At 41.6% G+C, this 24581-nt stretch overlaps 1 protein-coding gene across 1 annotated transcript in view; it reads right to left on the reverse strand.

Annotated features, from left to right (window-relative positions):
• fat4 (FAT atypical cadherin 4) overlaps window positions 1-24581 on the reverse strand; it is a 103863-nt gene that overhangs the window by 31894 nt on the left and 47388 nt on the right. Inside the window, exons 2-6 of the mRNA XM_086258932.1 lie at window positions 17130-17261; window positions 11402-11663; window positions 10428-10778; window positions 7090-8012; window positions 4839-5013 (exon numbers count right to left, since the gene is read on the reverse strand). Of these exons, the coding sequence (XP_086115058.1) occupies window positions 4839-5013; window positions 7090-8012; window positions 10428-10778; window positions 11402-11663; window positions 17130-17261 (1843 nt within the window). The remainder of the gene's footprint in view (window positions 1-4838; window positions 5014-7089; window positions 8013-10427; window positions 10779-11401; window positions 11664-17129; window positions 17262-24581) is intronic.

The raw sequence follows: 24581 nt of genomic DNA on the forward strand, positions 1-24581 counted from the left end.
GTGCTGGCACAAGAGATAATCTCTTCCTTTAATATACGACTGCCTGATGTTTTATCGAAAAAAGAAATGAGGAAGGACAAAGCTGGGATGTCCAAACAGCCAGGTTCATTAAAGTGGGAAGTTGAGGACAGGTTGACTTTGGGAAGACGAATGAATGTGTAAATTTATGAGACAGCCCATCTGTAGCCTGAAGCTTAAGGCTAAACGGTTAATTACGGTTTATGGACTGCGGCTAGATTGTGCTCTTAAGGGACAGCGTAAATAAAACACATCATTACTCAGGGGGGGTGAGAATTGGCTGCCAACAAGCCAAAATTGACATTTTTCTGCCTCTGAGAACCTGTTGCTTTGCGACAAAGCTTCTTTTAATGCAACCCTGTCCGGCACCCATGAAAGACCTCGTGGAGCCGAGAGCAGGGTGCAAGCTGTCCCACTGCACAGTTTGCCAAACATAACAGAGTAAACAGAGGTTTTCTCACAGTTAACAAGCAACAGAGTGAAAGGGATATCTCAGCAGAACACTCAAAGCTGCTACCCAGCATAAAGGGAGCTAGAATATTCCTAATAATATGGCAATGTCAGTGGCATCCATCAAATTAAACCTAGAATCTTATACAGCTCCCTGGTTATTTATGGAGTGCTGCGTCTGAATGCTTTTGCATAATTTCTTCCACATATGTTACAGATACGGGTTGGCGGTTTGCAAGCATGCAAAAAAAAAAAAAAAAACCCTATCGACAGACACAGAGCGGAGCTTTTTTTCATAGTTTAGGGCCCGTGGTGAAATTTAATGAAGTGATTTGCCTTTTGTGTTTTTATTACTGTGGTGCTTTTATTTGCTGTGTTGAAGAATATTTGGAAATCCCAATCTAGCACTGGGTCTGTGCACCATTCAGTGACTGCTTTCCATTTTATGGTGACACAGCAATACCAGCAGATCATAACATAGTGTGAGAGGTGGAAAACTTATACTGCCAGAATAACTTGCTCATAACACAACTCTATAATGTTCATACATGGGCCACATAAAGCTGAAATATGACTTTGGAAAAGTGTTTAAGAGCGAAAGCATGCACTTATATTCACATACATATTACACAGATTTTCAGTAAGCAAAAAAAAAGTGCGTTAGCAATGGCCACATGTAGTTCTGATGGGTTTATTTTTGTGAGAAAGTGATGTGGTAGCCAGGCTCCTCGGTGAATAAACATCATTAAAAAGTGGATCTTGCCAGGCCGAAGCACCAATCATTCAGCCCACACCACCTTTTTAATACACGCCTTCTCCCTCCTCCACAACTTACCAAAGCTATTTACACAAACATTCAGATCCTGCAAATGTTAGTGTGTACCAGAGAGTGGAAAAGAGAAAACAGGCGATAGGAAAAAACTCTGCAAGACCACATTGTTACTGCAGAGTTTTTTAAGAGCTGATCCAGAATGTTACTGCTCTGTTAAAGTTCATTTGAGGAACCTGATATTTTATTTGGCCAAGTCCTTTGTTGCCACTAGACTGCAGACTGGGTGAAACCATCAGAAATGGACCCTATTAAAGATTTTTTATGGCAAGTGTTGGACAGTGATCTAGCGATGTCTCGGCCACGTTTTAACGCCACGTTATCAGCGTACGCGCAGGACTTTGTTTGCTCCGTCCATGTTTGCCTAATATGACAAAGACTGATGGATATATGCTGGCATTAAATTTTCTCTGTTGTTTTTTGCTCAAAACCTGACGACAGGCTGGAGATTGACAGATCATTATTCAACCAAACAAGTCCAGGGGAAAGAAAACTCAAGAATACGGAAGGGTTTACACGCCAGATTCATGGGAGCCATTTAAGAGCATAAAGGATTCTGCTTTTAAATAGGCATGGTCATTAAAATTCTTTATCTGCTAAGCGGTCGTTTAGCCCCCCAAAACTCTCCCCTCACCCACCAGCCAAAAGACCATATACAAACAGCGCGGCACTATGGAGAGATGTGCTGGAGGGATGTGAAAGACATGGGATTTCTATGCGCTCGTATCCGCCATAATAGGCATGGGCCAAGGGATTTACTGTGCCTTCTCTTTAATAAATGTGGTCAAACGCTCTGCATGTCAATGCGCCCCGAGGATGCTCTCACCACCACACGCAGACTTGCACAAACTCGAAGGCAACACACAAATGCACAAAAAAACATATGTATGAACAAATAATCATTGCGTGTCTACTAATCTGCAGACACAAGCATAAGCACGCAACAAATCAGTTAATCGCTAATGTAAATCAAATTAGGTCAGTTTTTATAACTTTTATTAGTTGAAAGGGTTTCCAAAAACATTGAAAAAGAGGAAGTTCAAGTGGGAATACCTACTTTTAAAAAGATCCAAGAGATTAACAAAGCAAGGCAGACAGCAAGAAACTCCTGTATGAAAAAAGAAGCTTTTGGCTATATTACTGTCTCAAAAATTCATGGATTCAGGAAAAACAATATAAGAAAATAGATTATATTAATCAAAAGCATTAGGGTTAACTTTAAAGCTGATCAGATCACCTCAAACCCGACAAACTGCCGTGTGCATGAAAATATGTTCTCCACAACCACAGATGCCTACTTAAAGCCATAACAGCAACATTGTTTTGCAAAAGCATTTGCGACTCTGTGGGAGATCTCACTGTTGTGCATTCTTCCGAGCAGGCAAAACTTGTACATTACTAAGCAGTGGCTTGAAAATCTGACTTGCCTGCAGCTGATCCCAGATGTTGGCTGAGTAAAAACAACAGTCCGGGTCTGCGTACTCCAAACCCCAAATATCTTCATGTATCTGCACAACTAGTAAACTCAAAAATGCAGAAACAAAACAAATTCCCATAAACAAGGAAGGGAGACTTAAAAAAAGGAGAAGAAATATTCTGTGTCAGATTTCCTCTCTACATGATGCCTTGTAAAACACCTTTACGCAGCTTGTATGGATGCCACAAGTTGTGGGGGCTGAGCACAGACTTTCAAATAATTGCAGAAGTTTACCAAATTGTGTTCTTCTCACGAGCCAGAACACATTATGAGAAGCACCCAGTGGGCGCCTTTGTTTCCAACCATTTCATGACAGATTTCGCCGTTAGCACAACAGAGGGAGAATACAGGAGTTCTCTTAATGAGTTCACATGACAAGGGACCACTAAATCAAAAATGCACAGGGACACAGCTCTAGATATCAGTGTAGAAAAAGACTAGGATCTATTTATAGAATGTATAAAGAAAAAAGCTGAGTTAGAAAGAAAGAAGAAGTTTGGGATGTAGCAGTTTCTCTTAGTCATAATCAAGTTTTTAGGGCACAATGGCTGCAGGGAGATTTTCCCTTGGATTTTACATAACAACCACGACACCAGTTTTTCAGCAAGCAGACAATCGAGACGTTTTCTGAAAGAATAGGACGCCTTTGCATAAGAAATCCTCTGGATTTATTTTTCTCTATGTTCTTTATGTTACGACAGACAAAAGCGGGCTTTAACATGTAAAGATGAATGCGTGCGGTTGCAAATGGGTCACGTTAGACGGCAGACTTGGAGACATGTCTGCCCCATCCACCTTCAAACATTTCCTGACAGATAGCGCCTGGGAGAAACATTTCCCTCCACTGACTGAGGCCTCAAAAATGTGAGAAAATGCTGCTGGGTAATTTGGACTGTACTATGATTATGGTGTTTTTGATATTTAGATATTCTACCCCAAATCCCTCTTTCTGCCTTGGCATTGTACTGAGATGTCCTGTCAAAATATTTTGGAATTGTTGTCAGGGTTTTAAATATGGACGCAGCGTGAAGGGTACAAATGAGATCAAATCTTAATTAGCATGTTCACTTTGTTAAGCAACTTTTTCCATGTGGCACAGATCTCACAACAGCTTACTTTGACAAAACAAAAAAAAACAAAAACAAAAAAAAAAGATGTTTGAGCAGGGACTTGATTTTACTTGATTTATAGACAATTTTATAATAAATATTCTAATATTCCAATGATTAAATGATGAGGTAATGAATATACTGCTTAAGTGTTTTTCAAAACAAGATACTCCAGGCAACACCGAGCCAATTCTCACCAAAGTCTCTGCATAAAGTCAAAAATACACAGCATTATGAACGGTCACATGGTCAATCCAGGAATGAAACGGAACCACCCTGAGACCATGACGGCCGCACCAGAGGAGCTCAGGGAAACATATATTTAACTGGGATACCATGTGATTTGGCTGCAACGGGGATATGCATGTACTGCTTTAACTGCACATTAACTGGCCTCTATGCAATAACAAGTTAACCTTTTATCTGGCTATAACAAGCTCTACCGCAGTATCCAAATAAACAGAGGATGCTATTCAATTGAACCCGCTGAAAAGACTTCTGTGGATTAGGTCAAAAAAAAAAAAAAAAAAACACCCACTAGTTTGCAAGCTAAAAACTCCAGATTGTTTGGGTTATTGTGCCACACAAAAAGACCTCGGAGCAGACTATGAAATCAAAATGCTGTTTGTTGACATTGCTGTTACTTCATGACAATATTCTTTTTCAGCTGTGTTTTGCAGGCTGATTACAAAATATTGCCTGTGCTTTGCTTAAATTCAACAATGTCCATATAGGGACATATGCAATACTTAGAGCTCACTAGATAAACCAGATCATGGATGATAACTTGAACACGTTACACGTGGAATGAGTTCAGATGTAAACAATTGATTCTGGAATACTGAAACATAAGGCGGCTGAGCCTGCATAAAATAATCTTTTGCTTAAAAAGCGCCAAACATTTCAAGATGCTATCGGCTGCCTTCGCGGCTCGAAACCTTTAATGCAGTCATACCTGAGTCGGTGGCTGTGATCAGAAGGATGTATTTCTCTTGCACTTCCCGGTCAAGCGTCTCGGTCAGGCTCAGCTGACCGCTGGAGGACAGGGTGAACGCGCCTTCATCGTTCCCGCCGCTGAGCATGTAGCTTAGCTGACCATTTGCACCTTGGTCATCGTCTCTAGCAATAACCTGGAAATCATGAAAAAATATATTTATTTACAACAAACAGAAAAAATGTAAAAAAAAATACAAAAAGCAAAAGGTGAAAAGTACAAAATGGATCATTCTAAAGTAATTTAAGTTTGTGTTCGTTTTTTATACAAATTCCAGCCATAATTCCAATTACGGTGAGAAATCGCATGATGCTTTTTACTACATTTGTTTTTTAGATTTGATTTGCTGTTACTACTATCATGAGAACATTAGATAAAATTGAACTAAGTAAGAACTGAGACAAAACAGACATGAAATTGATAGGGTGGGTTGTGAAGTAGCTTGCAGAGACAGTGGTCTGTGGGCAGGCTGAAACATCTTAAATGTAGGATTTATATAAGATATGTAAACGTGAGGTGCAGAAGGGGAAAAAGATGAGCCATATGCTAACAGATTAGTCAGTATATGGCAGTCAATGAATTTAAAATAAGTCTGTAATTGCATTTGGATCATTAAACTTACTCTATTAGTAATGATACAACACACAGAGAGCCTCATTAGTCAGTATTTTGAACTAAACTTTACTAATAATACTCTTTTACTTCAGTAAACACACTTTTTTATTTTGTAACATTTTTATTTTAATTTGATATTTCTTCTTTTATGTAAGAAAAGATTGTAATTATTGTTAATTTTTCATTATGTGTTTAGTATGTGTTTTATTATGTGTTAACTTTTCAATTTTGCAGCTTTATGAGACGAGTTCATTTTAACCACATAATTAAATCTATTAAATAACTTCTTATTCCAGGCTTTGGGCACATTATCAGAATGCAAATGAAAGAAAAATACAACTGTAAAATATAAATACTTAAAGTAAAACAGTGTCCCTTTTAAAAGAAGATACAACACCTTCTTCTTATGAACGAAAAGCAATAAAACATGTTGACTGAGATTTATATGCAGCTAAATTAACTGAATGAGGTTAGTGATGAATAATTCCTCTCAACCTATATGTCTTGTACAGGATAATGGTAAAAGTTATCTATTTCTGTAAGTTCTGTAAAATTAGGTTCAGGTACAGGTTTTGTGTGTACGCACAGATAAAAGTTTCTTGGTCTGTATAAATAATCTTGACATTTCAGTGTGTTGAGCAAATAGACCGTTTTACATGGTTTAAAAGATCTTATATTCTTAAAATCAAAAATAAGCTGTTAACAAACTTCAATTTTCCTTTTTTTCTAATCCCAGGGAGCTTGATTTACAAAGCTGCATCAATTTAACCCTGTCTGCAAGTAACCCAGCATAACCACGGACCTCACTGAATCTCACAGTTGAGGCTTAATTACCTTCACGGTGTTCAGCAGCACCATGAAGGTAATTGCTGAGGGAAGGAAGATCATTACTTATTCACTTTGTCGAATCAGACTTTCAAAGGGAATCCACCAAGAAGAAAACCAGAGTCACACACTGTGGGCTGCTGTGGGAATTGCAGACAGACATCTATTTAATGGTTTCTAAAGTATAAAACTATTTGCCAATCGTACTTTGCTGCAACTACTCACTGGTGTGCCCAGATGCATTGTGGGCTTTCCTGTGCATGTATCAGTTAGGTATAGCTACATTTTGTGGGTAAACCCACTGCGCCTGGGCCCATAACTGTATCCTCATTTCCTCACTGGGTACACGAGTGAAAGTGCAATTTACTCTGTCACCGGAAATCTGCGTTTCCAGTCCATTTTTTATGTATGGCTCATTTAGTCATCAGGGTGGTTAGAATGTTAATCGTCTCGTCATGCAATTTAGCTGAGTTTCATATTTCGCTGAAATCCTATAAAGCCCTAATTGAGCAGAACAAATGATAGTTGTATATCATTTCTTTATCATTTCACCCAAGTATTTGCTGCAGCATTTAGCAAAATAAGATCACCAAACTTAGTGGTTTAGTGCCCTAATAGCACTCACACACCTGCACTTATTAAGTTAGTTTAACTACTACGAATTTGGTTGAGGCATTAAGCTTGTTAGAACCTTTTTTCACCCTGGAAGACCTTTCTGTGAATTTCACTTAATGTCTTGGCATATGAAAATAAATAAAGCCCAAAAACTAACCTGCAGAATGTTTTTCGGTAGGTTCTCAAGGTTCTCTTGAACATTGACAGTGTAAGGAGAGAGCTCAAAAACAGGTGAGCAGTCATTAACATCCAGTAAAACAATGTTGACTGTTGCTCGGTCCACCCTGGGGCTGCTGCTACGGTCTGCAGCTTGGACCACCAATGAATAGGATGAACGCGCCTCTCGGTCCAGCTGTTTGGCCACTGAGATCACCCCCGTGACAGAATCGATCCGGAAATCAGAGTTGGTGTTTCCCCCAGAGATAGAGAAACGGATCTGCCCATTGGTGCCTTCGTCAGCATCGCTAGCAAACACCTGGATGACATCGGTCCCCGTCAAGATGTTCTCCTCGATCTCGATGTCATAGATATTCTGCGAGAAGCTCGGGGTATTGTCGTTGACGTCCAAAACCACCATAGTCACATCCATTGTCGAAGAGAGAGGCGGTTCGCCCTTATCTGTAGCTACGACTGTGAGCGTGTAGTTGGAAAGCTCCTCTCTATCAAGTTCCCCAATCAACCGGACATCTCCGTCTATTGTACCAATGCTGAACTTGTTACCGAACGGGCCTCTGAGGGAGTACTCCACGTAGCTGTTGGGCCCACTGTCAGCATCTGTGGCTTGGGTCGTGAACACGACTGTGTCCACTGGAGTGTTCTCCTGGATGTAAGTCATCTTCTGAGAAGTGAAGGTCGGTGGGCAGTCATTGACATCCAGAAGAATGATCGACACTTGGGCAGTGCTGGTGAAGCGGGTAATGGGAGGTGGGGCTAGGTCATTTACTGTGACTACCAGGTTATAGAAAGACTGGGTTTCCCTGTCCAAAGACTTCTTAGTTTGGAGGACCCCATCTTTGGTGATGACAAAGTGGCCCTGGGGATCCCCAGATGCGATTTTGTAGAGGAGCTGTGCATTCTGGCCTGAAAAACATGGCAAGATGCAGGTCTTTAGAAGATAAAAACAATATCAGGAAGGTGAAAGTTAGATTAATCTGTTAGATTTTCTGCACCAAACCAATATGATAACTGAAAATACCTAAATATCATCTTCCATGCAGTTACTTCTTTCAAATTAAAAGACCTCATTTTACACTCTGATTTTTTAAATTGAGTTTAAATGAAATTATTTGATGTGGCCTTGAACAGAAAGGACAGCATGGTGGAGGTCAAATACTGATAACTCTGACTGACATCCATTGTTCTAGATATAACTGTTAGATATTCTCCATGTTTTTGAATTAGGCACTTATATACATTATCAACTTCCATTTCCACAAATTGTGCATGTGCAACAGCTCTGTGCTACTCTTATCATCCGAGTAGACAATCTATTCATGTAAAATGACAGATTGCTATCAGAAAGAAATACCACTGTAACCACTTCCTCAACTGATAGTTTTGGAAAATCCCTCTGAACTGAAATATTTATTTTAAGCGACATAACTACAATGTCTGTGAATGAATGGATGGATGCACTAAACTATCCAACCTTGAAATCTGGCCTAATCTGTACAACCGCCCTGGAAGTGGGGGTTAAAACAAGCTTAAATTGAGCATCTGTAATTCAACTCAACAGGGTATTCATGCGGAAAACGCCGCCACCTTCCCACACTCTTGTGTGCATTTACAGTTTACAAGTAATCTCTTATCAAAAGCTTGAGTGCTACGTCTATCTGAGTTTTGGCTACGCTGTCTAGAGCCAAAGTCTGGGGGTCAGGGGTCAGGGCTTAGGAAGCGCTAACAATGGCGGTGTTTTGTTTTGACAGTGCAGAGCGGCAGCTATATATCTGAGAGGACGACGTGGTCAGATTATGTGGACAGTGGAGAAAGAAGCCAGACTTTGGTTGAGAACTAGGCAGCATATTTCCCAGGAATGTAGGTCACAATAACCACATTAGGCCCGGGTGAAGCGATAATTACAGCAGAGGAGAGTAGCGGTGGCCGTTCAAATACCACACGCTTCTTCACAGACATGAAACCCACCACCTGAAACGCAGAAATAACTCCAGCCGCTTAATCACATGGTGAAGATGTTGTATTTCATCAAATCAATTATGTGCGACTCAAAATAAAAACGAAAAATAAAATGTAGGCTTGAGAGCTTCTGTGTAACCAGCTGTCATAACAAAGTGACAGGCCTCTGTTAAATTAATCTACTAAGGCTAGCTCACACTTGATTTATACGATGAGAGTACATTACTGCTTTAAACATGCCCACTGAGCAGCGTTTATGAGTACACTGACATCACCGGAATACTTCCAGGACTTAACTTGACGACTGTGTTTTCAAGTACAGTTAAAAAAGGCTCATCTTCAGACATATTTATCTTCAACAAGTGCCAAATAGTTCCAAATGTAGCAAAACATTTAGTGGCATATCAGTTTTAAGTCATCTGAACTGTTGCATAGAGTGAAATCAGTGCCACAGCTGCACTAGTATTTCTCATTTTGTCTGATAAGTGATGTTTAATACGAAACTAAGCTTACAAGAAATGAAAAAAATATATATAATTATAAACACTATATATCAAAGCATGGGAAAATTCCACATTGCTTATTTTAGAAGGGGACCACCACTCTACCTACTGAGGTATCCCTGCCCTTTTGTCATATTTAATATGGTTACACACAATGACGTGAGCAGCGTATGTGTTTATATATACACTCCACTATATATACAAGTATATGTAAAATTAATACTTAAATCACACCTTGATTTGACAAACGAAAGAATCTTTACTGATGTAAATCTTATCATTTTTTTCCAAATATTGAACGACATACCAACAATCAGGGGAGAAAAAAATCATCAACCCTTTGAGACCTAGACTCAAAATCACAGCCAAAGTCAAGGTTAAATATTGAAATCGCAGGTTCATCCAAGTTCTGTCATAATGTTGCTCAGTAATGTGTCCTCAGGTGCTTGTTGGATTCAGGTCTGGGGAACGTGAGGGCCAGTCACTGGGATCAATGCCTTCATCATCCTTCACCATTGCCTAGATACTCTGGCCACCAGATATTATCCTGCACCAGGAGGAACCCACTGCACCAGTATAATGTCTGACACTGGGACTTTGTCCTACTACCTAACAAAAGTCAGGGTACTGTTGGCTAGCATGTGGAGGTCTGAAGGGCACCTTCACTGACCCACTACCAAACCAGTCACGCTGGCAACATACTGCAGTGCTCATCATAACATCTCCAGACTCATTCACATTTGTGCTCATGTGAACCTGCTCAGACTGATATGCTGGTCCTGTTGTTGGATGAGCTCAAAAGTACTAGTCAGGTGTTAGCACATTACCATATCCTATGTAAATTCTTATATATACATACCATCATCAGCATCAGTGGCTCCCACGGTGATGATACTGGATCCAGGCGGCAAAATCTCAGAGACAGACGTGCTGTACGCGGTAGTGTTAAAAACAGGCGCGTTGTCATTTACATCCAACACATTGAAGTACACTCTGACTGTGCTGGCCTGCCCACCACCATCCTGAGCCTTCGCTGTCAGAATATAGTACTGCTGAGTCTCGTAGTCTAGCAGACGTGTCACGTTGAAAAATCCCGTCACGGGGTTCAGGAGAAACGTCTCGTCCTCGTCGTCTTCCTCCAGCGAGTAGGTGACCTCTCCATTCACCCCTGAGTCAGAGTCGCTGGCCAGGATTGCTGCCACGATGGAGCCTGTGAGACACGAGTTGTAACACAGAGGCGAGAAGTTCTTTATGGCCCTTTCGAAAAAAACTAACTGCAGGGGGTTAGAGACAGGTTTATTAATACCAGTGACTCAGTTATTGCTGCGCCAGTTGCTAAAATAACTGATGATTTTTTAATGTCTTGGCCTGTTCTGCTTTGGACTAAAAGCAGTCTCTGATGTTTTCAGCTTACAGCTGAGGCTGAGCACACAGCTAATCATTAAGTGTTTTATTAGAGCTTTACATGAAACATTTCTAAATGACACCCTCATTAATCTTTGATTACCAAAGTTATGCGTCTTTTTCTTGAGAGTTAAGTGGAGAAAGGAGTGAGGACGCGAGGCCAGAGAACTGTCAGTACTGTAGTAAATCCTGCTTGTTGCTGATAGATTTCCATATAAATCAAATATCAGTTACTGTCACTTTGACCCATTAAACTCATGATTTCTCCCTGAAGGAAGATGCACAGGAAAAAAAAATACTACAAAGAACTTACCCCCAATAATTTGTAACTGATGAGCTTAACAGAGAAGTCTAGTCTGAAGGGCTTTTGAATGAGATCAAACATTGCTTGTCTGCCTTTGCAATCTTGAATCTTTAAAGACATCTTACCGGGCACCATGTCTTCAGGGATATCAAATGAGTACGTTGCACGGGAGAACTTTGGCGTGTGGTCGTTCACGTCCTTGACGGTGATGTTCAGCGTCATGTCAGATGACTGCTTTCCATCGTCTGCACGCACCAGGAGGGAATATTTTGAACGTCTCTCCCGGTCTAGTTTCTTGGTGGCGATGAGATCTCCGGATTCAGGGTCGATACGGAAGCTGTCATCTGCCCCACTGATGATCGTGTACGTCACAAGAGCATTGGGACCCTGAGGTTAAAAAGAATGCGATAAGACCAAACAACAAGTTGGGATAGAGTCATCTATTTCACTCCAATATGATTTTTCCTTGTTGGGTTCCTAGTAAACCCAAACTCATTACTTGCAAGTGAGGATTTATAAAAACAGTTTGATTTGTTGTGCTGAACCATGATTGAAATTTCAATTCAATCAGATACAGGAGGAAGACCATCAGGCATCAAAGCAAATCTATCTACTAGGAAATTAGATTGTTTATTACATGTTAGCATGCCATGTCTCTAGGACAAAATATCTGCTTGTCTAGCATGAATGAAACCCCTAACATGGCCTTTTTCCACAGAGACAGTCCATAAAGTGGAGTCTTGTGATTTCAAAAAGGCCATGAAGAAGATCACAGATCAAGATAGTGACACCAAATAAAGCACAAGTGGGAAAACACTGAATTGAAGGGATTACATCTCACTGACCTTCACAAACAAACAAGCTTTGAGCATGCTAATGAGAAATCCACCCATCTTATCAGGACCTTAATGTTGTTGCTTTACCACTAAGATTTTATGTTAAGAGAAAATGTCTAGCAGTGTAGACAGAAGGAACAGGTTTTCTTGGACGAAGGCAACATTGCTGAACAACACAGAGGACCCCTTTATAAGCATAAATGACACGGAATAATAGATTTTTGGAAAGCTGATAAACCTAAATGGCCTTTTTTACGATTAAAGGTCAAACGAGTCAGAAAAAAATACGAAGAAACACAAGAGCTGAGTGGTGATATTCACGAGAGACTTGCGCTTCCTCTTTGAACTTTTGGGGGGTATAGTGTTCGTCTATAAATGCAACTAATAGATCATCTATTACATCGGACAAGTACAAGCGCCATAACACATGCGATCACTATAGCGAGAGGCTTTGGAATCAGAGACGGGGACTGAATGCACTATGACATGTGAATGAGGCTGACGACAGAGCTTGACGTTTACATTTGTGCTGGGGACAATAGGAGATCAGACAACTGTCTCACTCTGTGTCTTCTGCCAAAAAAGCAAAAGCAACATCAAAAAGCTACTGCTGCCCAGCGAGATGAAGCGAGGGCTCCGGTTACAGTTGGTTAAGAGCTAAGCTAAAAGAGACTCTTTCAGCTATGCCTGATGTTTGTGTGATGCTTTTTGATCCCCTTGGAACAATGGAAAGGCTTATAGGGTAGAAGTGCTGCATTAAGCTGGTTTTTATATGCGTATTGACACATTTACTGCCTAAGTGAATAAGCTGTGTTGAAATAAACTGTATGTACGCAGCGGTGCTTCATGGTAAAATCAGCTGGAGAATGATGTGTTAGTTGGCCGTTGTGGTATAAAGCTCCTCCATGTTTTACAGATTCAACCTCTCTTTGGCAGTAAAGCAGTCTTCAGACAAATATTTTTGTAAAACTAAAGAATTTCAAGTCGATCAGATCACTGTTTTGGTTTTTAACGTTTCCAAATCTATTGAACAGATAGTGAACTTGCATTTGTTAATATGAACAATATTTATTTATAACTGTTTATTTCATTAACTGGTTTCAATTACAGTATTATAATGCATATAATTGCATGTGTAAGAAAATAGCTGCTCCCTTATTTCTCAAGGGGAAACCACAGGGAATGGATCTGCATGCTTAATTTGGCACAGATTTTATGCTGGATGCACTCCCTGAGGCAACCCTCCCATTTATCCAGGGCTTGGGACTGGCACTAGGAATACATGAGTCCATCTCTCCTCCTGGAATCAAACCGGATTTGATATGTGTGTTCCCCTCTACACCACAGAGCCACATCTTATTGATTGTATCCCTCAATTGATTTAAGAATTCTGGAACTTGTTATTTACTTTTTGATGTTGAAAGACATTTGAAAGGTAATCACAGTTTAAATGGCTCACTGTTAAAATGCATGTGGGATTGAACAAACTATTTATACATATAGTACATAGTCAAATGCAAATGTAATGTTTTACTGTAGGATTCTTTAAAGTGATCCTGTCATTAAATCAGTGAACTCTGAAAGGTTAAAAACTTTAAGTGAATGTAGAGGAGATTTTACTGTTTGGCCATGTCTGACAGAAGAAAAACACAAGAAACTATAAAATATTCTCTTCCCTTGTCTAACTTTTTATTTTTTAACTGTCTGCTTTTAGGCCTTGTGCCTAAAAGCAGACATTTAACACACAGAGTAAATATAATCACAGGGCTAACTTCTCTTACTTGCTCTTATCTCTTTCCCATGGCCTGTTTTTTATGATAGATAAAAACTCTTATTGACGTCTTATTGACCTCGTCTCTCATTGCATTACCAGACTTGGTCTGAGATCCAGGCCCAATAAAAAATGGGGGCGATGAGGAGGACGGAGTGAGGTTCTGCTCATCGAAGGACCCTGCTGTCATCAATCAGTGGCTCCAGATCTGGCAACCTCATTAGCCACCTGGGCCGCAGTCCGGAACCCAACACCATGGTTTGCCAATTAATTTTCTGATAGGGTTCAAAGGCAGAGCAAGGAAGGTGGGAGAGGCCGAGATGGGGGTCCATCTAGGCTTCAGTCCAACACACACACATACCAACAAAAACTATAAACACATGCATTTAAAAATAGGTTTATTCTCTTTTAAAACTGTTTGATTCTGCTGAACAATCCCATGTCTTTCTCTTTTCGTAAAATCTTTACACGCACTCAAACACACTCACATCGACACTGTTCGCCCTCTTGACCTCCACTCAAGAGTCTGACTACTTTACGGCTCTCCAAAGACACGGAGGGTTGTTCGGAGGAAAAGGAAAAAAAAAAAAAAACGAAGGCTGGCCAATTAAACAGCAGCATTCCAGGGAGCGAAGCGCACCAGGCAGGGGCAGAAGGAAACTCATTTAGTAGATGAGTGGCTTTTGGGAGCACGCAGTTCCTATGAGAAGCGAGAGGTGCGAAGCAGACAGCGCCGGTGGGGATAGCAAGCTTCCTGTATGCAACAGCACCAAGACAGCAAGCCAATCATAACATAGACTCTTGGAAAACAAGCAATGTGTTGTCACTAACAGCTACAGATACAGAGAGGTAAGGATGACCCAACAGTCTGTGCTGCTGGTGTGTAAATCCATTCTACAAGTGTGCAAAATAGCCAGAAATCTCCTTGTTGTGGGTTTTTAGGCCTCTGGAATGCATTACTGTTCACTTGGAGCCTGTGCTTCCTTGCAGGGATCTCTCCTAAAACCCCCATTGTTGCATTTTTCTTCATTAATAAAGTTTTTTTCTTTTTTTTTTTTACCTGTGACATATTTTCCACATAAGGTCAGAATTCTAATAAAATGCTCACAGTCTCTCCAAAAGCACAAATGGCTGCATATTTCTTTTAAATGAGGTGAGAAACATTCTCAGAGAGGCCTAACTTGCATTACACAAAAGAGCAGCGTTTTATATTGATTTCCTTTCAACCCCACTGCAATCCCCTCCTCCTTTTTTGGGGTGGAAATGGGCACAGTGAAAAGCGGATGGGTAGAAACAGCATTTTAATACCCTCACACATGAATCCCACATGTAGCGCTGTTAAATTGGATGGGATCATTATGATGTCTGAATTCAGCCCGTCAGCTGGCCAACAGCTTGCACTCTTGGCTACTCTGCGCTGGCTCACACATGTGGCTTTCTCAACAAGAGCTCCAATGCGTTCCGTACGCTTAGTGTCAGCGCAACTTAAGTTTCCTGCGTAAGGATGTGGGCAAAAGCTTGGCTGGCCTCATATCTGGCTCTGAGTGAGAGCTGGAATGAAGCACAGGCTTCTATTTAGCAGCCTATTCATGGCAGCGCTGAAGTTTGGAGTAAACATCACTAGAATCTGTAATTCCTAAAAAGGCTCCTCTACATTCTCTTTAAGTGCTTCTTTTTTTCATTTGAATCCCTGCTTGGAAGCGAAATGTGACTTCTCTTGAATTCAAGTTCTTTAGGTGGGTAATTCAAGCACGGCTCATATGCATATGGGTGCTTGTAAGAATGAACTCTTAATTTTCTACAAATTACCGAAAAGCCTTTGATTTCAGCCTAAGCACCACAGGTCAAGCTTCTCTTAACTTCAGATATGTGGAAAAAGTGAACAACTGCACAATTTGATTTCAATACCATATGCTAAGCCTTTCAAGATCAAAACTGTGAATAGTTTGGAACTGAAAAAAGAAAATAATCAAATAACGTCCTTAAATCCCCCTACTGAAAAGACTGACTTGCCTCCAGGTCCGAGATTTACAGTCAATATAGTATTCTGACAAAAGAGAAATGGCATAAAGTGGGACTTTGTATGACTTTTCTCACATTCAGAGCAAAGAGATGGGAGCGAGGTAACAGCTGTGCAATAAAAACGTGTGGCCTCATAAGTTAACATTAAATCTGAGTCCATATTCCTGCGTTCTAATCTCTCGCCCCTCTATGGCCCGAGTCTTTCCACTCACTTCAACTGTGTCCTTTGGCTTTGGCGAGGGACCGCAGACCTTTGAGATGCCGGCAGGGCCTGCTTTTTGCTCGCGGCAGGATTTAATGTCCGTATCCTGCCGAAAGCAGCCAAAGATGGAGCCTTTGACTAATTCAGAGTGATACTGCTGATGTAATGTGAACTACGGGGACCGCGGAGGGACTATCAGGATGACAGGACGAAGAATCAATCGATGTTTCTGCGACACCAGCGGACTCAAGACATCTCAGATAACATCAACATTTAAGGGTGAAAATGAGCAGACTCTAAATGTGCGTGTGTCTTAGGGGAAAGCACATTAATTGCTACAAAGCGGTGATTTATGCTTTTGTGGTAGTGCGTAAGAGTTGAGGCAGGCAAGGATGGTGCTTTCCCAAACTGTCTTGGCTGCTTTGTGTCACTGTGTGGAGTCGCGAGCACGTGCACATCTGACCTTGAACTCAACTAACGCTGTACTCTACAACAGGCAATTCCCTATTTTTAATGAAATTTAATCAAATAATTAGCAATATCTATAGATGATAGTAAAAAATACAATTTCCCACAGCTAAAGGCAACATCTTTAAATCACAGCAAAAACCCAGAAAATTGACAATAATGTTTTTTTAATCCTGAGGTAATATACTGCTGAGATTTTCCATATACCAGGTTATGACTTTTATTGCCAATGACAGCGACTGTAAAATTAAGAACTGCTGTAAAAATAAATACTACCCTTATCAGAATAATAATGAACTCACAATCATAATCAATCAGGGACATGCAGTCTAGACTGTTTCCATTTCTTTTTGCCTTGAATATTTGCAATTTTGGTATGAAAATGGTCAACTGACAACGATGTTAAAAAAACATTTGAATTTTTAGTGGTTTTGACACTGTAGGAACAAAAATTTAGAGCATGTTTTTAATTCAAATCGCTTCCAGGATATCTATTCCGAAAGCGGTGAAGTGGAAAACGGGCAAAGAAAAGCACAAAGACACCGAGCCATTACCTCGTCCGCATCCGTGGCTGTTAGCTGCATTATCTTGAAGCCATCTCCAACGTTTTCCTCGATGGTCACGTCAAGAATGTCATTAGGGAAAATGGGCGGGTTGTCGTTGACATCCTGCAGCGTGATCTCCACCTGTGGAGGAAGAATAAACAGCACACTTTCCATTAAAGTACTGCCAACCTGTTACAGTCTGTCTGCAACAGCTGTTGAGATCGCTGTAAAGAAAAAAACCCCGTCTGAGTCGTCTCGGGTTTCAGAAGATGAAGAAGCTGCACTAGCAGGGAAATTTATCATTTTCTGGCTCCACGGGGTATAGAGAGGAAAAAGTGTGAAATTATCAGCTGCGAGTCTTGCCGTGAAAGCTTGCAAACAAGAAAGCCTGAATTTTTCTCCCATCCAAAGTTCGTGTATTTTTCGATCTACTAACAGAACAAGTCACATCTTAAACTGACAGAACTATATAACTGCTCGAGAGTGAATGCTCTATAAAAATGTGATGATAAATATAGTTCAAAGAAAAAGTGAATTTCTGAAAGTTGGTGCTGCTTTAGGTGCGACACCAACCCACGATAAGCTTCTGTAAACCAACATATCTAGAGAAGTGCATTGTGGGTCTATGGTAGACCTCATATACCCCACTGTCACTGGAGCTCATGGAAACTGTATCATTTACAAATTGACTTGAGGCTCTTTTCCGCAGAGACGCGCAGCAAATGTAACAGTAGAGCAAACTAACTGCAGCGCAGGGATTTTCACTTTCAAGTCTTACAAACCAAAATAAACACACATTACAGTAGACCACGGACCCCCCATGTGGAAAAACTTTGCCCCCCCACACTGAAATACTTGTTCTAATAAATTAAATCTAATACAGATGCGACAGTGGGAAGAGTGAAACCTATGATTAGATCAGTTGTTTATAGAAATTATACGATTTCAAGTGAATCAAAGCGTCCGTTGGCTTTTGCTCATTCACTCAAGACCATGTGGAGCACAAACGTTCTGTGACCACACGTGGAGAACCCTCCGCCACCATCCCGGCTTGCAGCTAATACTCCATGTGTGGACGTCCCTTTCAAGAATGTTTGTTGTTGTGCTTTTGATTGGACAAGTTGTTTGTTCATAGTAAAGGAACTCTTGAATTGATGATCTTTTATGCTCAACTTAGCCAGCACGCGCACTGATAAAGCTTAACGCAGATGATAAAGAAGCAATCGGTACTCCATCGATAATTTAGAATGCTAACCGTGAGCCAGGTCTTCTTACAAAAAAAACTGAATGAAATCCAACAAGGTAGAAGCAACAGACATGCACATTATGGATTTTCAGTGGTTTGTGCATCTAAATAAGTTTACTGCTTTGCTTTCAACCATGGGTGGCTGTAGCTCAGGTGGCAGAGCAGGTCAGCCCCTAATCAGAAGGTCGGTGGTTTGATCCCAGGCTGCATCCTGGCTGCATGCCAAATATCCTTGGGCAAGATACTAACCCCGTGTTTGCCTACTGGTGGTGGTCAGAGGGCCCGGTGGCGCCTGTGTCCGGCAGCCTCGCCTCTGTCAGTGCGCCCCAGGGCAGCTGTGGCTACAATGTAGCTTGCTATCACCTGTGTGTGAATGGGTGAATGACTGAATGTAGTGTAAAGCGCTGCATTTGTATAGCGCTTTTCTATGGACTAGAAAAGCGCTATACAAATGCAGGCCATCTATGGTATAGGAGCACAGTATGAGCAGTCACATGACCCCGTTTGTCCGTCTGAGGGGGAAAGTGGAAACCCTGGAGACAGTGAGAGTGACACATTTATGGCTTCAGATGTTCTGCGTCTAGCGTGGTGATATTACATTTCCACTCGCATCCCACAACTTAAACTGCTATCCCTTCCACCTCATCTACTAACCCAAATATGCATTTCAAAGCCAGTAAACATGGCTCGCTTTTGAATCATAACAGACATTTTGCTGCGCATTCTCTGTTTATTGCTTCTATAAATATGGAAAAGCCGTGTTTAAATTCTCCAGTGATAGGATCTCCATTAATGTTGACAGTGATTATGGTAATTCTTGTGCCAGGCATCACTGTAACACACACGCGCACGCAGCGAGGCATTACTGAGATGATATAAAGAAATGGGAAAAGAACAGTTGTTAAAAGTCTACAGTGGGTGCCGCATTTTTTTTTTTTTTGAGGTAACAAGAGTTTCCCAGTGGGCATTTATAGAGCAGACAACAGGCCTCAAGGCCGTATGACCACAGAGGTGGGGGGCTTAAACACAGCGGTCTATTCATACTGGGCTATTTACAGGAAAAGCGGCCTTCACATGTCCCACAAATCTGCTTTGCAACCAACAGAAACAGGAAGCGCTTCATAACAGCTGCCACTGACGCCTTTTTGGAAAAGTTTAATTAAAGTTGACCCAGAACAAAAAGCCTGATGGGGGATATGGCTGAAATAGTGTCACAGCCTGACTGAATAAAATACTCTTCTGCTGTTCACTAATGTGACACCGCGAGGGCAAGTCTGAGCAAGGTCACAATTAGAATTAAAGCTGCAAGCAGCGTTATGAGGGCCCTCGCACCCCCGGCACGTCGAGCCACTGCCAACACCTCAAACCAGCACCTCCGATGTGATGTCACATTGATGGATTTCATGCTTTTAATCACCAGCTAACATTTCATCTTATTCAACCAGGATTATAGTCATGCCACTAGGTGGCGCTCTAACCATTATTGACAAATAGCATAACAAACATTTCCAAGCTCGAGTCTCATCACACCTGCGACCTTTGGGAGAGATTGGACATTGTGTTTTTTAGTGACAGCCGATTACTGCTTTTTGCGAGTGATTGAAACTCTACGTGCCGCCATGACCACCCCGTTTCCCTGAACGGAAAAAGCTTCGCAATTTAACATCACAAAGGTCTTTAGATTCTACACACTGAAGAATGCTTCAATATGATGAAATCCCTTGGAGGAGTTCGTCAAAGTATGAGGCCTGAAAAGGGGGGAAAATGTCATCAAAATTACACATTAATTTTAAAATGGCTGACTTCCTGTTGGATTTGGGATATTGCTCCAAGAGACTTTTTTGTACATCTTGATATCTCCTATAAGCCTACCAGGTTTCAGATTCATACATAAAACACAGAGCTGGGGCTGTGGTTTTGAAATTTTGTAGGGGGCGCTGTGGAGCCATTTTGGGATATTCAATGAAAATGATCACATGACAACAAAGCCTTCATCCATTTGGAGGTGTGTGCCAAATTTCAAGCCTCTATAAACTTGCCAAGACCCTCAAAAGCCACTTCATCTTTCATGGTGAACAGCGTTGCCACCAGGGTGCGCCGTTCAGTTTAAAGTCACAATCTTTGCACTGAAGCATCACGAGGGACTGATGGTGATATTCACCGCTTTTGAGGTGGCCACGATGAACCTGTGAAAATCAGTACAACAAAATTAAAGCCATGACATTTCCTGTTGCCACTAGGTGGCGCTGTCCGTATTTCCGACAATGGGCACATCAATCTGTTCAGGGCGGGTCTGACATCATGACTGTAAAGTCTGGTACTGATCAGACTGGATTTCATTGAGTTATACTAATTTGTTTCTTCATGGCGTGACATCAAAGTTCGCCATGCTGCTGGGGTCACACCCTTTTGCGAAAACTCACAGTTTTCATTGTAACCCAAGACCAACTCCTTAAGGGTTTTCTGGAGAAATTTGAGGCTGCAGATGTCACCCATCACTATACTGTACCCCAAAGTGTAAAACATGACATTTCCTGTTCCCACTAGGTGGCGCTGTCCTTGATGTCAAATATGGCAGTTGAAATATGTTCAGGGCTGGAGCCTTATCATATGTGTTCACTTTGGTCAAGGTCAGAAATTGTATGACAAAATGAGAGGCAATAAGATTTTCATGGCGAGTCATCGAAATTCGCCATGGCGCCACGGCCTCATAGTATTGTGAAAACTCAAAAGCTCCGCAATTTAACATGGCACAAGGGTGTAGTTGGCACTGACCAAATATGAAGCTTATACGACCAAATCCCAAGGAGGAGTTCGTTAAAGTTCGAGGCATGGAAATGGCAAAATTAGAGCCAAAATGTCAGCTTCACTTCCAAATGGCGGACTTCCTGTTGGGTTTGCGTCAATGGGCCCACTGACTTTTTTGTTCGTCTTGGCATGATACACATGTGTGCCAAATTTCATACATGTAGCTCAAACGATGTGGTCGTAGGGCTGCATTTAACAAGGCATAGGTGGCGCTGTAGAGCCATTTCCCAGTGCTCATATGTAAAACCATTAAAATACAAAATTTTTCACCAGACCTGGCATGTGTGCAAAATTTCATGAGTTTTTGAGCATGTTTAGGCCCTCAAAAAGGCCCTTGTTTGGGGTGAATAATAATAATAATAATAATTAAAGCTGCAAGCAGCGTTATGAGGGCCCTCGCACCCCTGGCGCGTCGAGCCACGCCCAACACCTAAAACCAGCACGTCCGATCTGATGTCACATTGATGGAATTCATGCATTTAACCACCAGCTAACATTTCAACTCATTCATTCATGATTAGTTAGTCGTTCCACTAGGTGGCGCTCTAACCATTATGCACAAATGGCATAACAAACATTTCCGAGCTCGAGTCTCATCACACCTGAGACGTTTGGGAGAGATTGGACATTGTGTTTTTGAGTGACAGCAGATTACTGCTTTTTGGCGAGTGATTCAAACTCTAAGTGCCGCCATAACCACCCCGTTTCCCTGGACGTAAAAAGCTTCGCAATTTAACATCACAAAGGTCTTTAGATTCCACACACTGGAGATTGGTTCAATATGATGAAATCCCTTGGAGGAGTTCGTCAAAGAACGGTGCCTGGAAAGAGGGGAAAATGTTGCCAAAATTACACATTAATATTAAAATGGCTGACTTCCTGTTGGATTTGGGATATTGCACCAAGAGACTTTTTTGTACATCTTGATATCTCCTATAAGCTTACCAGGTTTCAGAATCATACATAGAACACAGAGCAGGGGCTGTGGTTTTGAAATTTTGTAGGGGGCGCTGTGGAGCAATTTCGCGCTATTCAATGAAAATGATCACATGCCAACAAAGCGTTCATCCATTTGGAGGTGTGTGCCAAATTTCAAGCCTCTATAAACTTGCCAAGACCCTCAAAAGCCACTTCATCTTTCATGTTGAACAGCGTTGCCACCAGGGTGCGCCGTTCAGTTTAAACTCACAATTTTTGCACTGAAGCATCACGAGGGACTGATGGTGATATTCACCGCTTTTGAGGTGGCCAAGATGAACCTGTGAAAATCAGTACAACAAAATTAAAGCCATGACATTTCCTGTTGCCACTAGGTGGCGCTGTCCGTATTTCCGACAATGGGCACATCAATCTGTTCAGGGCGGGTCTGACATCATGCCTGTAAAGTCTGGTACTGATCAGACTGGATTTCATTGAGTTATACTAATTTGTTTCTTCATGGCGTGACATCAAAGTTCGCCATGCTGCTGGGGTCACACCCTTTCGCGAAAACTCACAGTTTTCACTGTAACCCAAGACCAACTCCTTAAGGCTTTCCTGGAGAAATTTGAGGCTGCAGATGTCACCCTTCACTATACTGTACCCCAAAGTGTAAAACATGACATTTCCTGTTCCCACTAGGTGGCGCTGTCCTTGATGTCAAATATGGCAGTTGAAATATGTTCAGGGGTGGAGCCTTATCATATGTGTGCTCTTTGGTCCAGATCGGAACATGTATGACAGAATGAGAGGCAATAAGATTTTCATGGCGAGTCACCAAAATTCGCCATGGCGCCACGGCCTCATACTATTGTGAAAACTCAAAAGCTCCGCAATTTAACATGGCACAAGGGTGTAGTTGACACTGTCCAAATTTGAAGCTTATAGGACCAAATCCCAAGGAGGAGTTCGTTAAAGTTCGAGGCATGGAAATGGCAAAATTAGAGCCAAAATGTCACCTTCTCTTCCAAATGGCGGACTTCCTGTTGGGTTTGCGTCAATGGGCCCACAGACTTTTTTGTTCGTCTTGGCATGATACACATGTGTGCCAAATTTCATACATGTAGCTCAAACGATGTGGTCGTAGGGCTGCATTTTACAAGGCATAGGTGGCGCTGTAGAGCCATTTCCCAGTGCTCATATGTAAAACCATTAAAATACAAAATTTTTCACCAGACCTGGCATGTGTGCAAAATTTCATGAGTTTTTGAGCATGTTTAGGCCCTCAAAAAGGCCCTTGTTTGGGGTGAATAATAATAATAATAATAATAAGAAACGGAGCAGATACAATAGGGCCTTCGCACTCTCGGTGCTCGGGCCCTAATAATAATAATAATAAGAAACGGAGCAGATACAATAGGGCCTTCGCACTCTCAGTGCTCGGGCCCTAATGAATCCAGTCGCTTAACACTGCCTGGATGCCAGGATGCTGTCCACTTATTAAACCCACTCTGAGTTGGTGTCTGTCTGTCTGCATGAGTGGAGATAATTACAGAAGAACAAGACAGATTATGTCCCGGGCACCGGCAATACAGAAGTCTCATAAACAACCACAATGACAGCGGCTCTCGACTCAACTTGCGCCCGAGCCGAGGGACCGGGGCAAAGTCAACAAACAATGAATATTTATCTCCAACCCTGTGTGTCCCCTTGATGTGTAAATAATGCAAGGCCCACTTCTGAGGAGTGAACTAATTAGGGTAGAAGTGCAGTTTTGAGAAATAATTACGCCTTATGCTTCCAGTTTGCATTACCCAGGCTCCCACGGGACAGCAACATATCAAAGCGCTCTGGTGAAAAATTCATCGGAGGAAGAGGAAGCGAGGTCAGGAGAGGGAGGCTGAGAGAGGCAGGAAGAGAGGTTTTGTTCCCTCTACCTGTCTGCTGCTCATGGCGAGCAGGCGGTTAACCCAGATGCCGTGGCCCAGGCAGGTGAAACACATTAGTTTACAAGGCAAAGATTGTGTTTCACGAACTACTGTTTCAAGTTGCAGGTGCTGCTAACTGGCCGCCAGAGTTTTATTATTTATGGAGAGGTATGAATGATTCAGGTGTCAAGCGGTTCCTGAGTGCTGTCGATTATAAGACCGTAAGTGATGGAAAGTATTTGTCCGAGAGCCTGAGACCAGAGCTCAGGAGTGATAAATTCATCTAAAATTCCCAGAGCTTGTATGATGCATGCAGAAATGACAGGTGGAAAAATTTAGATGTCTGAGCTCATGTTATGTAATCAAATCTCTTTTCTTGCGCATAAAGTTGAAATTTAAAGAGTAAGTTCACCTTAAACCACAAGAGACGTTTTTCTCACCGACCTCTGTTTTGATTGCGAGTCCAACACAGATCGAGTGAAGGAACTGTCAAATTTGCTTTTCTTAGAGCTTTAAAATGATATATTTCAGTATTTCAAAAGCAATGTGTATTTCTAGTAC

This window comes from Aulonocara sp. 'chitande type north' Nkhata Bay, linkage group LG2, assembly GCF_057382095.1.
Source record: "Aulonocara sp. 'chitande type north' Nkhata Bay isolate Kocher_YH1m ecotype deep benthic linkage group LG2, A_spYH_male_GT1.1, whole genome shotgun sequence".
Taxonomy (NCBI): Eukaryota; Metazoa; Chordata; class Actinopteri; order Cichliformes; family Cichlidae; genus Aulonocara; species Aulonocara sp. 'chitande type north' Nkhata Bay.